Genomic DNA, 12,522 nt, shown 5'->3' with positions numbered 1-12,522 from the left:
GATAGGGAATGGCAAGGGACACACTGACAAAGGAGATTAATCAGAAATGGCTTTGACAAGCACTGTGGCAACAGGACAATTCAAACAGACATTCAAGGGGGGAAAAATAAAGAGGAATGAAGTGGGGGGGAGGGTAGAGAAAATAGTGCAACAATGAATGAATGGAAACCCAAAATCTCTGTAAATGTTCATTAAAACTATAATAATAATTTTAAAAAACAAAACAAAAAACATATACACATATCCCACAGCACACACATACATCACAGAGAAGACACGCCACAGACAGAACAAACAGAACATCACATTGAACACACAAAAACATCACACGGTATATACACAGTATCACACGGTACACACACAAAATCACAAAGTATACACACAAAACGTCACACAGTACACACAGACTACAGACACAGGACACACAGCACACACACAGAACACAGACAGCATCACACTGCTTCAGAGACAGGACCGTTGACATAGAAAAAACCCTGCATTGATTGACTGTGTCCTCAAAAAAAACCACACACAAACTTTATCTATTTCTTACATGCTAATGAAACTATCTGAATATGGGAAAAATCTTCAGCAAATTAACAATTAACCAGTACAGTGGCCCTAAGTGCGTATTAATTCCACTACACCAAAGACTTTCCCCCCAGTTTCTGACTTGACAAGTTGATGTCTACACTTAAAAGAGTTACGGAAGACAATCCATTTAATGTCATGAAAACAAAAGTAGTACCAGAGAAAAAATTGTGCCTAAATCAGAAACTCTGTGCATGTCATTGCTAAAAGACAAGTGTTTATGCATGTGCTATTGAACACAGAACTGCAAATTTTAGATGCAAATTCAAAAGCACTGTTTATATGCTAGGAAAACTTTATGTACGTATGTTAAGGGCATATTCAAACAAAGAAAACTGTATTTTTACCTATGAAGTCCAGACTTTTCACTGTCTCCATCATCACATCCCTGTAGAGATTCTTCTGAGCAACAGTGAGCAAAGCCCACTCTTCCTGGCTGAAGAGGATGACTAGGTCCTCAGACGACAATGGCTCCTAAAACACACAACATCTTCAGGATCAGAATGATACCCTGTCTGTCCCACAAGGTTTAAAAGAACAAAAATATGACCCTGAGAAAACAAAACAAAACTATCATGCATATATGACAACATTCAATTCTGTAACAAGGTTTAGGCAGGGAATTAGACGTCCAACTGGTTCCTGGACTGAGTTACATTCAGTACTTCATGGATTCAGTCTTTTCCATCAGATGTACAACACACAGGAAAAAAAAAAATCAGTCAATTCTGTCAGTGTGAACATTTATACACAAGACAACAGAAAATAGAAATATATGTGAAATCTGAAAATCTGCCCGTTGGGAAAGATAAGGAATGTCCTGGGTCATGATTTTCTTCCTTTGAAAACAAGCAAGGAGGGTCCACTCTCAATCAAGTCTCATTCCAAAGGACTGGCTCTGACTCTGCATAGACACAGAAGAACAGGTTCAAGATGAATTGTGAATGCAGGGGGTCTGCATCGTAAAGACGGGCTGCCTGATAAACCCAGGGCCAGATCCTAATTAGCAAATTCTTTGGAATAACTTGGATGAAAAAGTGTTAGTCACTACATTCACAGTAAGATGCAATCACACACAAGACAAAAGCAGGCGGCTGATTCTTGGCGACACCAATTCCACACCTGTGAATACTGTGATCTCTTGTCTCACACAACCACTCAGAAGACCACTGTTGGAAGGTGCCCCTGAGTAACAACAGGTCACGCCAGGAACAGAGGTAGCAGTGTCTCTCTCCGCTCGTTTGCCCTTTAAGATACTATTTATACAGGATTTTGATGACAATGGTGGGTATGAACAGGTATAGTGTTTGCCTTTGAGCTACTTGTGTAATTCCTTAGTGTCCTGACCACTACAGCTAAAAGACCTGGAAGCCTGAACATCCACTGAGAAAAGACGACATCAAATGACCAGGACACATGAAACACTCCTCACGATGGGAAAACATGAGCACAGAATGTGGTGCCGAAATTAGTTCTAGGACAAAATGAACATGGTGAGGAAAGAGAGGAGGCACTGAAGGAAGGTAAACTTATATGTTATTAGAAATACACCAAATGTTCTAGAAAGTGGATCTGGGTGAAAACTGTACAGCAAGACTTTAACTGACTGCCATCCAGCCTGAAATAAGCGACAGAGCAATAGGTTTTGAGGCTGTAAAACTCACAAATATAAAAGTCCATCTCTCTCTCACGAAGCTGCTCACAGAACCGAAAGGTCTCTGCTTAGGTTTAGCACCATCACTGGTGAGAAACGATTCCTCCAGGGGTCTCACTGAAGACTACAACAAATAGACAAAGTCTCTGCACACGAAACACCACTTTTAAACAGATGCAGAAGGAGAAGGAAGTAGAACAGGAATAGATTATTGTCCACACAGCTGTAAGGCTTAAGATAAAAGAGAAAATACAATTACCTATGGGAAAGAGGAACATGGAAGCCCCTACAACATCAAAGAGGGTGGGAAAAATCACAGACAACACTCCTGGGTCATCTTCAGGTTCCGATGAGAGAATCTTTCTTTAAAACGAGAGAATCAAAAGACCCAGGTTGAGGAGAACATCCCAGAATGCGAGGTCTTTGTGGGCACATAAAAAAGTGACCTTGACAATTCCATCCTGAGAGACTGTGAGTAGGCAAAGAGCCAGGTATGAAGGGAGGAGGGAATGAAGGTGCCTCCGAGGGCTATTCCAGGAGGCTCCCCTAACAATTCTTCCACATTTTCTCCTCCCTGGGGAACTACATTCCTACAGGACATAACTGGCCCCTCAAGAGTCTCTGTCCCTGCACGTCCATGCTGTGTTATTGACCATACCAAAGAGATGCAAACCACCGCACCAACCATCAGCAAATGAATGGGTAGAAAATCACTGATACGCTTCACAGAATGGACCACAGCACAGGACTGCAAAACAATGACTTGGTAAAAAGAGTACAAAAACACGGACCTGACTCCAGGAAATGACTTTGAGTGACAGATCTCAGTCAGAAAGGGACAAATACTGCAAAACGCCATTGTTATCCAATAGGACGGGTGTTAAAGAGTGAATGGAAAAAGAGTGGACGGATAACGAAGACAGCATTCGATCAGGAACGTATCATGTATGACATCAAACTGGGGCAACGGATACATTGCAGAAAAAGATGGAAAGGGGGGAAAATGTGCAACAAAGACAACAACTAACAATTAATTGAAGATACATTCTATTTAAAAACAATCAGATAAACAGGCAAACCAACCATGGTGCATCTGAAAAACAAAACAACACCAACCCACCAGAGATTCTATCCTAAGGCAGCAAATTAAGGTTGAGAAAACTTTTATGTAGGACTCACCATTTCCTTGCTTTACTTTCTACAGTTTAAAGGCAGATCGTCTCTAAAACACCAAGAAATCGTTTCAGAAGGGCTTTCCCAGTGTGAAGGGAACACAAGGTATTGTGGAGGCAGGTGTGCGGCCCCCACTGTCTTCACGGTGGCTGAAATCCTTGGGAGTTTTACAGCAACGTACAATGGTCCGTCTTGGTCTTCAGCTGCCTGCACCGGACTAGTTCTTCTTCAAACCTGAAATAGATATTGAAGAGAAAAGATGTTTATTTGGCAAGGAAGAGGGAGATTCACTGAGAAAAGCAAAGCCCAGGGCTCCAGGAGAGACTGGAAACGTGCAGGACGGACAGCAGGAGCGGAGACCTTGGAAACGAAAGCAGGATCCTGCAGTCCCCTGCTCATCCTTCAGGACAAATGCAGAGAAAAAGACAATTCCTGCAGCAGAGTGACTCAGCCCACTTGGACTTCTCGTTTCTTAGAATATTGTTGTCTTAGAAAATTGTCCTAAAAGCGAAAACAAAGACACTCACATTCATTTCTGTTCTTTGGGATCTTGCACAGATTCCAATTCTGAAAAGCCAAATTATGCAATTCGGAAAGCCCATGGTTGAAGGGCTTTCAGCTGCAATTCTGAAAGCCCACAGTTGAAGGCCACCAGCTGCTCTGTGGGAGAAGGAAGGGCAATCTCCTCCCGTGAGATCAACTGCGTCTGAAAACCTACTGCATGATCCAAATCAACACTGTACAACATCAACACCATAATGGTTTAATTTCCCTTAAGTTCTTTGCCATCTAGTAGAAACTGAAAACACACAGGTCACTAAAAAAAGGAGGGACTTTTAAAAATGGAGGGTTTATTAAGGTACTGACCACGTGTTCAGCTCTTGTGGTCAATATAGATAGAAGACAGGGATGCCTGATGGGTGCTGAGAAGCACAGCCTGACCACACCCAGTAGAAGACGGGTGGTGTGAGCACAGGGCCTTTACACTGACCCGAAAGTTGATCTGAAATCATTAAAATATTAATGTTCCTTCCATACTCTATTCCTCTCTCCTTAATTTTTTTTTTTGGCCTGGTTTACAAACTACAAAGCAACCATGTTTAAACCACCAAAAGCAGTCAAATCATGTCCCAAAAAATGTGGTCCAAAGCCCTGAAAAGACGTCTGTCCCATTTCTCATATTCTCTCTCTCTCTCCCTGCTAAAGAGTCCATCTGTCTGACAGTGGATGTTTCGGCAGGTTTTAAATCCTGAAAACAGGATTTAAAGAAGCTGATGGATGTCACAGAGCAGAGAAGTTGGTCTTTCCATGAGGAACACAAAGGCCTCTTGTGTTATCGTCCGTCTCTGTGGTCAGTCAGGACACACTCAGAGCTGCCCCACCAGAAGGTTTTCACAGGCAGAAAAATCCCATGGGAGGAGACGGCCCATCTTTCTCCAATGAAGCAGCTGGGGGATTCAAACCACAGACCTGGACACTGGCAGCACATTTCCTTAGCACGACGCCACCGGACCTCCTCCTTAGGTCATGATAAAAACACAGATTAGAACCCCATGTAATCCTAATTCATTTCAGGAAGAATGTCTACGGCTCAAAGTCAGAAATCAACCAACAGGTAAGGTCAAGAAAAAAGTGGAAAATAGGCAGTTAGATGGTAACTTAGATCTGCCTCTGTCGAAAAGTGTCCTGTTTCTTCAAAGTGTTAAACACGAAATTAGCTCACGCTCTGGAAATCTGCATTGAAGAGCTGAACAATGACTGAGGCAACCTTCAACGGACAACCAAAATGCTAGCCATAAAAATCCCTCTCTAGAGAGGGCTTTGGTCGCATACCTCCTAAAATTTTTTTTTATTATTAAATTTTATTAGTTTTAATGAACATTTACAGGGATTTTGGGTTTTCATTCCTTCATTGCTGCACCATTCTCTCTACCCGCCTCCCGAGTTTGTTCTTCTTCCCCGCCATCCGAATGTCTGTTTTACTTGTCCAATTGCCACAGTGCTTGTCAAAGTCAGTTCTGATTAATCTTCTTTGTCGGTGTGTCCTTTGCCATTCCCTATCACTCCTCCCTGAGAGAGACTTCACCCTGATTCCTAAGAAAATGGGACGGCGTATTCTCTTAGCTACTTCCTGCTGAAAAGGGACGCTGTGGGTTTCAGGGTGAAGATCTTCTCTCACTACTCTAAAGGGCCCCTTTGGCAGTAGGAAACACATAGACTATTATGGAGATTGATTTTGGAATTTAGATGCACTCTTATTGATTGTGCTTGGCCGTACTTGTTCATATCCTTGAAGATGTATCATGGGGGGGTTGCAACCTAGTAGACACAAATTTGACTAACAAGTTATAAGTACATGAGTCAAAAATTATGGAAAAGTAAAAGAAAAGATTCTTTCATTGTTTTACAAACCCTCCCCCAGGTCCCCTCCACCATGCAGCCCTCGCTCTAGTCTCCTGTGATGACAAAAATACCCAGTTACATCTCTCTTTTAGACGGTTCTCTCCCTCCTCTGTTTCAGTGCAGTATACATTATTGAACCCATCTTACTCAGTCTCTCCCCAACCCCAAGGACAGTCCCATTCTACAACAGTGGCATCATGTAGTATTTGTCCTTTTGTGACTGGGATATTTCACTCAGCATAATGTTCTCCAGAGTCAACCATTTTGAATAATATTGCATGAGTTCCTTGTTTTTTAATGCAGCATAGTATTCCATTGTGCGAATATACCACAGCTTCTCTAGCCATTCGTTTGTTGATGGGCACTTAGGTTGTTTCCAACTCCTTGCTATTGTGAACAAAGCTGCAATAAACATGGGTGTGCATACCTCCTAAAATTTTTAATGACAGAAGATTAGCATGGCCCCTGTGCAAGGCTGACACACAAAGTCATAATGCGTTCAACATTTTTAGACAAGTTTAGCAGAGAAGGAAGCAATAGACGTTGAAAAGGATGTGGGTGGGATTGTAAAATGTTAGAACCACAGTGAAAGACATTTCCTCAAAAACTTCAATGTGTGTGCACCAATAAATGAATGAAATCGCCCCCCCTCTGCAAACTTTAGTTAAAATCACATTAGAGAGAGAGAGAAACTCTACAAGTAAAAAAACCCCAAACCAAAACCAACACTTCAATGTTCTCTGCTGGAGAAGGAGGGACAATCTCTTCCTGTACCAGTCAGATCCGATTTGATGGTCCACTCACACAAAATAATAAAAATGTAAAAAAAAATGTTTAAAAAAAGTGGAATGTTATCTTTAGATGTATCCTAAAAAAAGTGAAAACAGAAACTCCAGATGATATTAGCAATATACCCCAAAGAAATTAGAACTGAGACACCCAGGGAGATTTCTACACCCATGTTCATAGCAGTGTTATTCACCATCACAAGAACACGGAAACAGCTCAACAGTCCAAATCAAAGTGAATGGATTGAGACAAAGTATCTATTCACACAATGGACTACTATACAGCACTCAGGAGCAACAAATTGGAAAAATAATATGTAACATAGGAGAGAGCAGAAAACATTGTGCTGAGTGTTGAAACTAAGTCTCCTAAAGAAAAATAATGCATAAAACCATGATTGTAAACATAAAAGAATAACTAGGAAAATAGATAAGGAAGGCTAAGGAGGGTCAGGCTAGGAGCAGAAGGCTGAGGACGGCTAGGGGTGAACTACAGGATTGCAGAACTGGGTGGGAGGGGGTGAAGGAAATGGGAAATATCAGGATTTGAGAAAGGCACTTAAAACTAAACTACTTTGAAAAATAACAGACACACAAGGACAGGTATTAACAGATTCCAGTTACAGGTAATCTAAAATATAGACAGAGATCTCTATTTCCCAGGACGAAGATGGAGAATAAATGCTCAAGATGCAGGACTTTCATGAAAAGGTGGGAGGAAAAAGAAAAAAGGTGAGAGAAAAACTTGGAAAGCAATAGCAGTTACAGGTGCCAGACACTGTCAAGATAAGGGCACAGACCTGTATGCAGAAAAGTGCATGAAAATGCAAAAAGTCAGTTTGGTAACTATGCCCAAAATAAGATTTTAAAAGGATAACTTGAAAAGCCATGATCATAAAGCAAAACAAAATGCATGACTATAACAAAAAGTAGTGAAGATGGAGATGTCCAGTGCCGGAATATCCATTTAAAAGATTCCCTGACCATTTTGTTGTTGTTATGTGCCATCAAGTAGCTTGAGAATCACAGTGACCCTTAGTACAACAGTCCTAAACCCTCCTCTGTCCTGTGCCAATTGCACTGTTTCTGACACAGCCATCCCGATTACCCCAGTCACTGAATCAATCCACCTCATCGAGGGCCTTCCCCTCCTGCGCTGTCCCTCCACCCTCCCAAGCATGATGTCACTCTCCAAGGACCCGTCCCTCCTTACAAAATGTCCAAAGTATGCCAGACGAAGTTTGAGAATCCTTGCCTCCAAGGAGTAGCTTGGTTTAATCCTCTCCAAGATAAATCTGTTTGTTTTCCTAGCAGTCCATGGTACCCTCAATACTCTTCTCCAGCACCACAACTCAAAGGCATCAATTCTCCTTCTATCTTCCCTAGTGTATGACCAGCTTAGCAGGTCCTAAAATAGAGGGAAAACAACAAAATCAGTTTAGCAACTTCACTATTTAAGGAATGCACTAAGGCAATTCCATGAGCTTGCTCTTTTGAAAAGTAACCTAGAACACAACTACTTACATTGCACTGAAAACCAATCAAGCATCGTTTTTCCAGGTAGATTTTAAAATATAGATTAAGCGTCAAACACAGAAGAAGAGAATACATTTATAAAATAGCACCAATATCCGTAATAAGACTTTTAAAATGTAAGCCCTTTGCATTGCGTGCAGAGGGCTTTGCAGGGTGTGGCTTCTGTGCAGCAACCTGGCCAGGTGTGACTTCACCTGCAGACAGGTCTCCCACTTTCCTGGTGGGAAGCTGGCTTTGCACCTGGGAAGCGTTGTTTCCGTACAGAGTCTGCACCCACCGTGTCTCCCTGATGCAGACCCAGATCCCGGGGACACGCCTCTTCCTAAATATTTTCTGCATTAACTGGGATGAGCCTGGTCCCAAATACTCATATTCGCTTCCAATCATATTCTTTATCTTCGTCATGTCTTAAGCCCCTAGAACCATCACCCGTGCCCAGATCGCTTTCTCACCACAATTTTCCTGCTTTATACTAAATAGAAATGCTGGAAAGTGCCTGGGAGCCCCCAGAAATCCGCAAGCAGACACTGGGGGTGCAGGGAGGGGGATGGGCTGTCACTTTGGCCTCTTGTCAAAGCAGAAAAGGATCCAGAGGCGGCGACTTTAAGAAATGATAACGACACACACAGGACGGAGGGGAAACTCAAATAGGCAAGACAGAGAGAGGCAGAGCGGGTGCAGGTTGCGGGGGAAACTGCAGACAGACAGGAGGACAGACAGAGCTAGGGCGGGGCGTATCGTCAAGCCCTGATCATGCCCTCGGGGCCGCGGTGTCCCGGAGGACAGCGCACAGACCTCCAGGGGACACACTGACCTGTTAGCAAGCCATTTTCTAGGAGAAAATGCAACATTTTCTTGCAAACGCAGCGCGACACGCGCGGGTCCCCTGCAGCAGCTCGGGGAAGGAGGTCTGTGAGCACCACCGGAAGTGCGAGTGTCACGGAGAGATCGGGAACGAACAGACGACGGAAAGCGGCCTCCGCCGACTCAGAAAATGAGATATTATCGCCTCCGAGATCGCCAGGCCGAATGGAAGGGAGAAGCAAGAATTCTCCCTCCTTTCTCCGGTTCACGGAGGCCACCTAAGGCACTTCCGGGTCTTCTGGGCGCGTCACCTTAAATGGTCCGTGCGGGGAACATGACCTGCGAAAGTCATTTCCCTGCCTTTTAGTTCCTACATTAACACTTCTATTTAAACTATTGTATGGTTTATTAACCCTAAAGCTTACTATCTTTGAGGGTGAACAGAGGCATAGATAACCCTCCAGTGGGGCGCTTTGTCGTGTTTTTTCTTTTGAGGGGCAACTTGCTAATATTTTATAAATAACAAATCTTAAATGTATTTTATTTTTAATTATACTATTTCTTTACAAAATTAGAATACATTGTTTTTCACACTAGTTCCTTTCCATTTCAAATTTTGTGACCCCATAATTAGCCCCCAACCAGCTCATGTCCTCACCTTTCAACTTCCACCTTCCTCTTGGATCCTTATACAGTAATGGTTTTATACAATATTTGCCTTATTGGGCATCTGAGTTAATTCACTCAGCATAAGACTCATAATCTCTCCAGAATTAGGTAATAATTTACAAAATGATTGCTCCTGCATACTGCATAGTATTCCATTGTGTAACTGTATCATACTTTCTCAAGACACTTGGATGTATTTGAACATCTGGGTTTCTTTTCTGTCTTCTTGCGTTGGTGAATAAGGCTACCATGAACATTGGTGTACAAGTCTCCATTTGAGCCTCAGTTCTCATTTTCCTGGGGTATATTCCAAACAGTGTAAGAGGGGGTTCATATGGAATTTTTATGTGCAGATTTTGAGGAAATGTCAAACTGGCTTCTAAAGTGAGTGGTTGCACCATTAAACAATCCTACAAACAATGTATAAAAAAATATGGAATGCTTCACGAATTTGCTTATTATCATACATATATATATAAATTATCTGTAAAATGTGTGCTTTGCTGGCATGGCTAGTGAAGAGGGGAAGGGAAGAAGATGGACTACAATGAAATAAAAATGAAAATGAATTGGGACATTAAAAAGATTAAGGTGTGCCTAAACATTTTCTTAAAAATGTAATGAAAAAAATTTAGTCTGACCACAATCAATTTTTTTTCTTTTATTATTATTCTTAGTAGTAATAATAATTTATTATTTTTGTGCATGTGCCATGTTGAACCAGATCCGACTGGTACAGGAGGAGATTGCCCCTCCTTCTACAGCAGAGGATCTGGTGGATTCAAACCATGTGCCTTTCAGATCCACACCGAAGGCACACAACAGCAACACCAAAAATAAAAAAAAATACTTTACTAATAAATAAATATGGCAGGTAATTATTGACTCTATGTAAGAGGCTTCCAGTTCACTCATTGTTAGTTAAGTCCAAAAAATCCAATCAGCTAACACATTGTTGGGAATGAAATGGCAAATAAACATTCCATGTCAAACCCTCAACTACTATTTGACACACGAGGGTCCAAAATGGAGATTTAGTCTGGCACTAACCGACTTTTCACTATAAAGGCCTTTTAAATACATCACGTCCTGATTGACAATAAAAAGACACTTCCAGCCCAGAGCTCATTGTTAGCTCAATCCCGCAAATCCAATCAGCTCACGCTTGTGAGATCCCTCACACGTGACATTCCCAGTAGAATTCGTCTCCTGATTTCCTGGCTGCTGTTACCAAGAGTGTTGACTGTGGAATCAAGTAAAGTAAATCTTAACGATCTCAATCTCTTCACCATCCATACTGATGCTCAGTCCACTGTTAACTGTTTTTCTTATGTGCCACTGAGTTGCTTGCGACTCATAGCGACTGTATGTACAACAGCTCTAAACTCTGCTCTATCTTGTGCCAATCTCACTGTCTAGGACACACCCATCGCAATTACCCCAGTCACCGAATCTATCCATCTCCCAGAGGGCCTTCCCCTCCTGCACCTTCCCCCACCCTCCCAAGCATGATGTCTTTCTCCAAGGACCGATCTCTCCTTACAGCATGACCAAAGTATGTCAGACCAAGGTCCCTAAGAGCAGACGTTCCCATCTCAATACGTCTTTTAATTTCCTGGCTGCTGGTGCCGAGACTGTTGATTGTGGAGCCAAGCAGACTAAAGCTGTGAACAATCTCAGTCTCTTCTCCATCCATCCTGATGCTGCCAATTAGTCCAGTGGTGAGAATCTTTGCCTTCTTGACATTGAGTCTCAATCCATATTGGAGGCTGCAGTCCTTGACCCTCCCCAGCAGGTGCCTCAGGTCCTCTTCAGTTTCAGCAAGCAAGGTGTTGTCGTCTGCATAACGTATATTGTTGGTAGACCTTGCACCAATCCTGATGGCGCATTTGTCCTCACATAGCCCAGCCTCCTGGATGATCTGCTCTGCATAAAGGTTGAAAAGGTATGGAGACGGGACACATCGCTGGCATAAGCCCTTCCCAATTTTGGACCATGCAGTGTTTCCTTGCTCTGTTCTGACTACTTCCTCTTGGTGCAAGTATAAGTTTCTCATTAGTACGATCAAGTGTTCTGGGATTCCCATTCTTCTCAGAGTCAGCCATAACTTGTTATGATCTACACAGTCAAATGCCTCTGCATAGTCAATGAAACACAGATACACATTCCTCTGGTATTCCCTGCTTTCACCTAAGATCCATCTAACATCAGCTACAATATCCCTAGTACCAGGGGCCCTTTTAAACACAGCCTGGACGTCTGGCAGTTCTCTGGTGATGTGGTGCTCCATGCGTTTTTGGATAATCTTCAGCTAAAAGAGAGAATATTGTATAAAACCATTCTTATATAATGAGGTTGAGGATCAGATGGCGGGAGGACGAAGTAGAGGGGTGAGTATGTCCGCTCGTGGGGAGATTAATTATGGGGTTGCAATATTTTAAATGGGAAGAAACTTGTGACAATGTATACGAATTTTGTAAATAAACTGGTATAATAAATGAAATATTTTAAGATATGTTATATATAAAGTAAATTGAATGTAAATTGCCCCCCGAAAAAAAACCGAGACAAAGGACCGTATTGAACAGTCATCGATGGCTTCGTTCAGCCTCAAGCTTGAGAAAAATAAACCCCACAGTAAATAAACCCCAAGTTAATAGTTTAGTGTAGGAACCGAAATGCCGGGCAATGACTTTGGCAGGTGATGTTCCCCCACGAACCATTTATTTTGCGGGACCTAGAAACCGGAAGTGCGCGACCCCACCACGTGGTACAGATTAAAGGAGGAAGAATTCGGCTTTCTCACTTCTATTTGGCCTGACGGTCTCGGAGACGATCACATCTCCGTTCTGAAGTCAGAGCACGAGTTCACCCTCTTCTTTTGCTCCTGGTCTCTCCTGGACA

The 12,522-nt window shown here is 42.5% G+C and overlaps 1 protein-coding gene across 1 annotated transcript in view; it reads right to left on the bottom strand.

Annotated features, from left to right (window-relative positions):
* Positions 1 to 8,550, bottom strand: part of LOC102875125 (zinc finger protein 850-like) — a 50,934-nt gene extending 42,384 nt beyond the window's left edge. The window contains exons 1-4 of the mRNA XM_006902837.1: positions 8,359 to 8,550; positions 2,283 to 2,369; positions 939 to 1,065; positions 554 to 569 (exon numbers count right to left, since the gene is read on the bottom strand). Of these exons, the coding sequence (XP_006902899.1) occupies positions 554 to 569; positions 939 to 1,065; positions 2,283 to 2,369; positions 8,359 to 8,550 (422 nt within the window). The remainder of the gene's footprint in view (positions 1 to 553; positions 570 to 938; positions 1,066 to 2,282; positions 2,370 to 8,358) is intronic.
* Between the last annotated feature and the right edge of the window lie 3,972 nt (positions 8,551 to 12,522).

Source organism: Elephantulus edwardii, unplaced genomic scaffold, assembly GCF_000299155.1.
Source record: "Elephantulus edwardii isolate Elephantulus edwardi_28Jun2011 unplaced genomic scaffold, EleEdw1.0 scaffold00462, whole genome shotgun sequence".
Taxonomy (NCBI): Eukaryota; Metazoa; Chordata; class Mammalia; order Macroscelidea; family Macroscelididae; genus Elephantulus; species Elephantulus edwardii.
The sequence above is the reverse complement of the archived record's forward strand: the minus strand, read 5'-3'. Positions and strand labels throughout refer to the sequence as shown.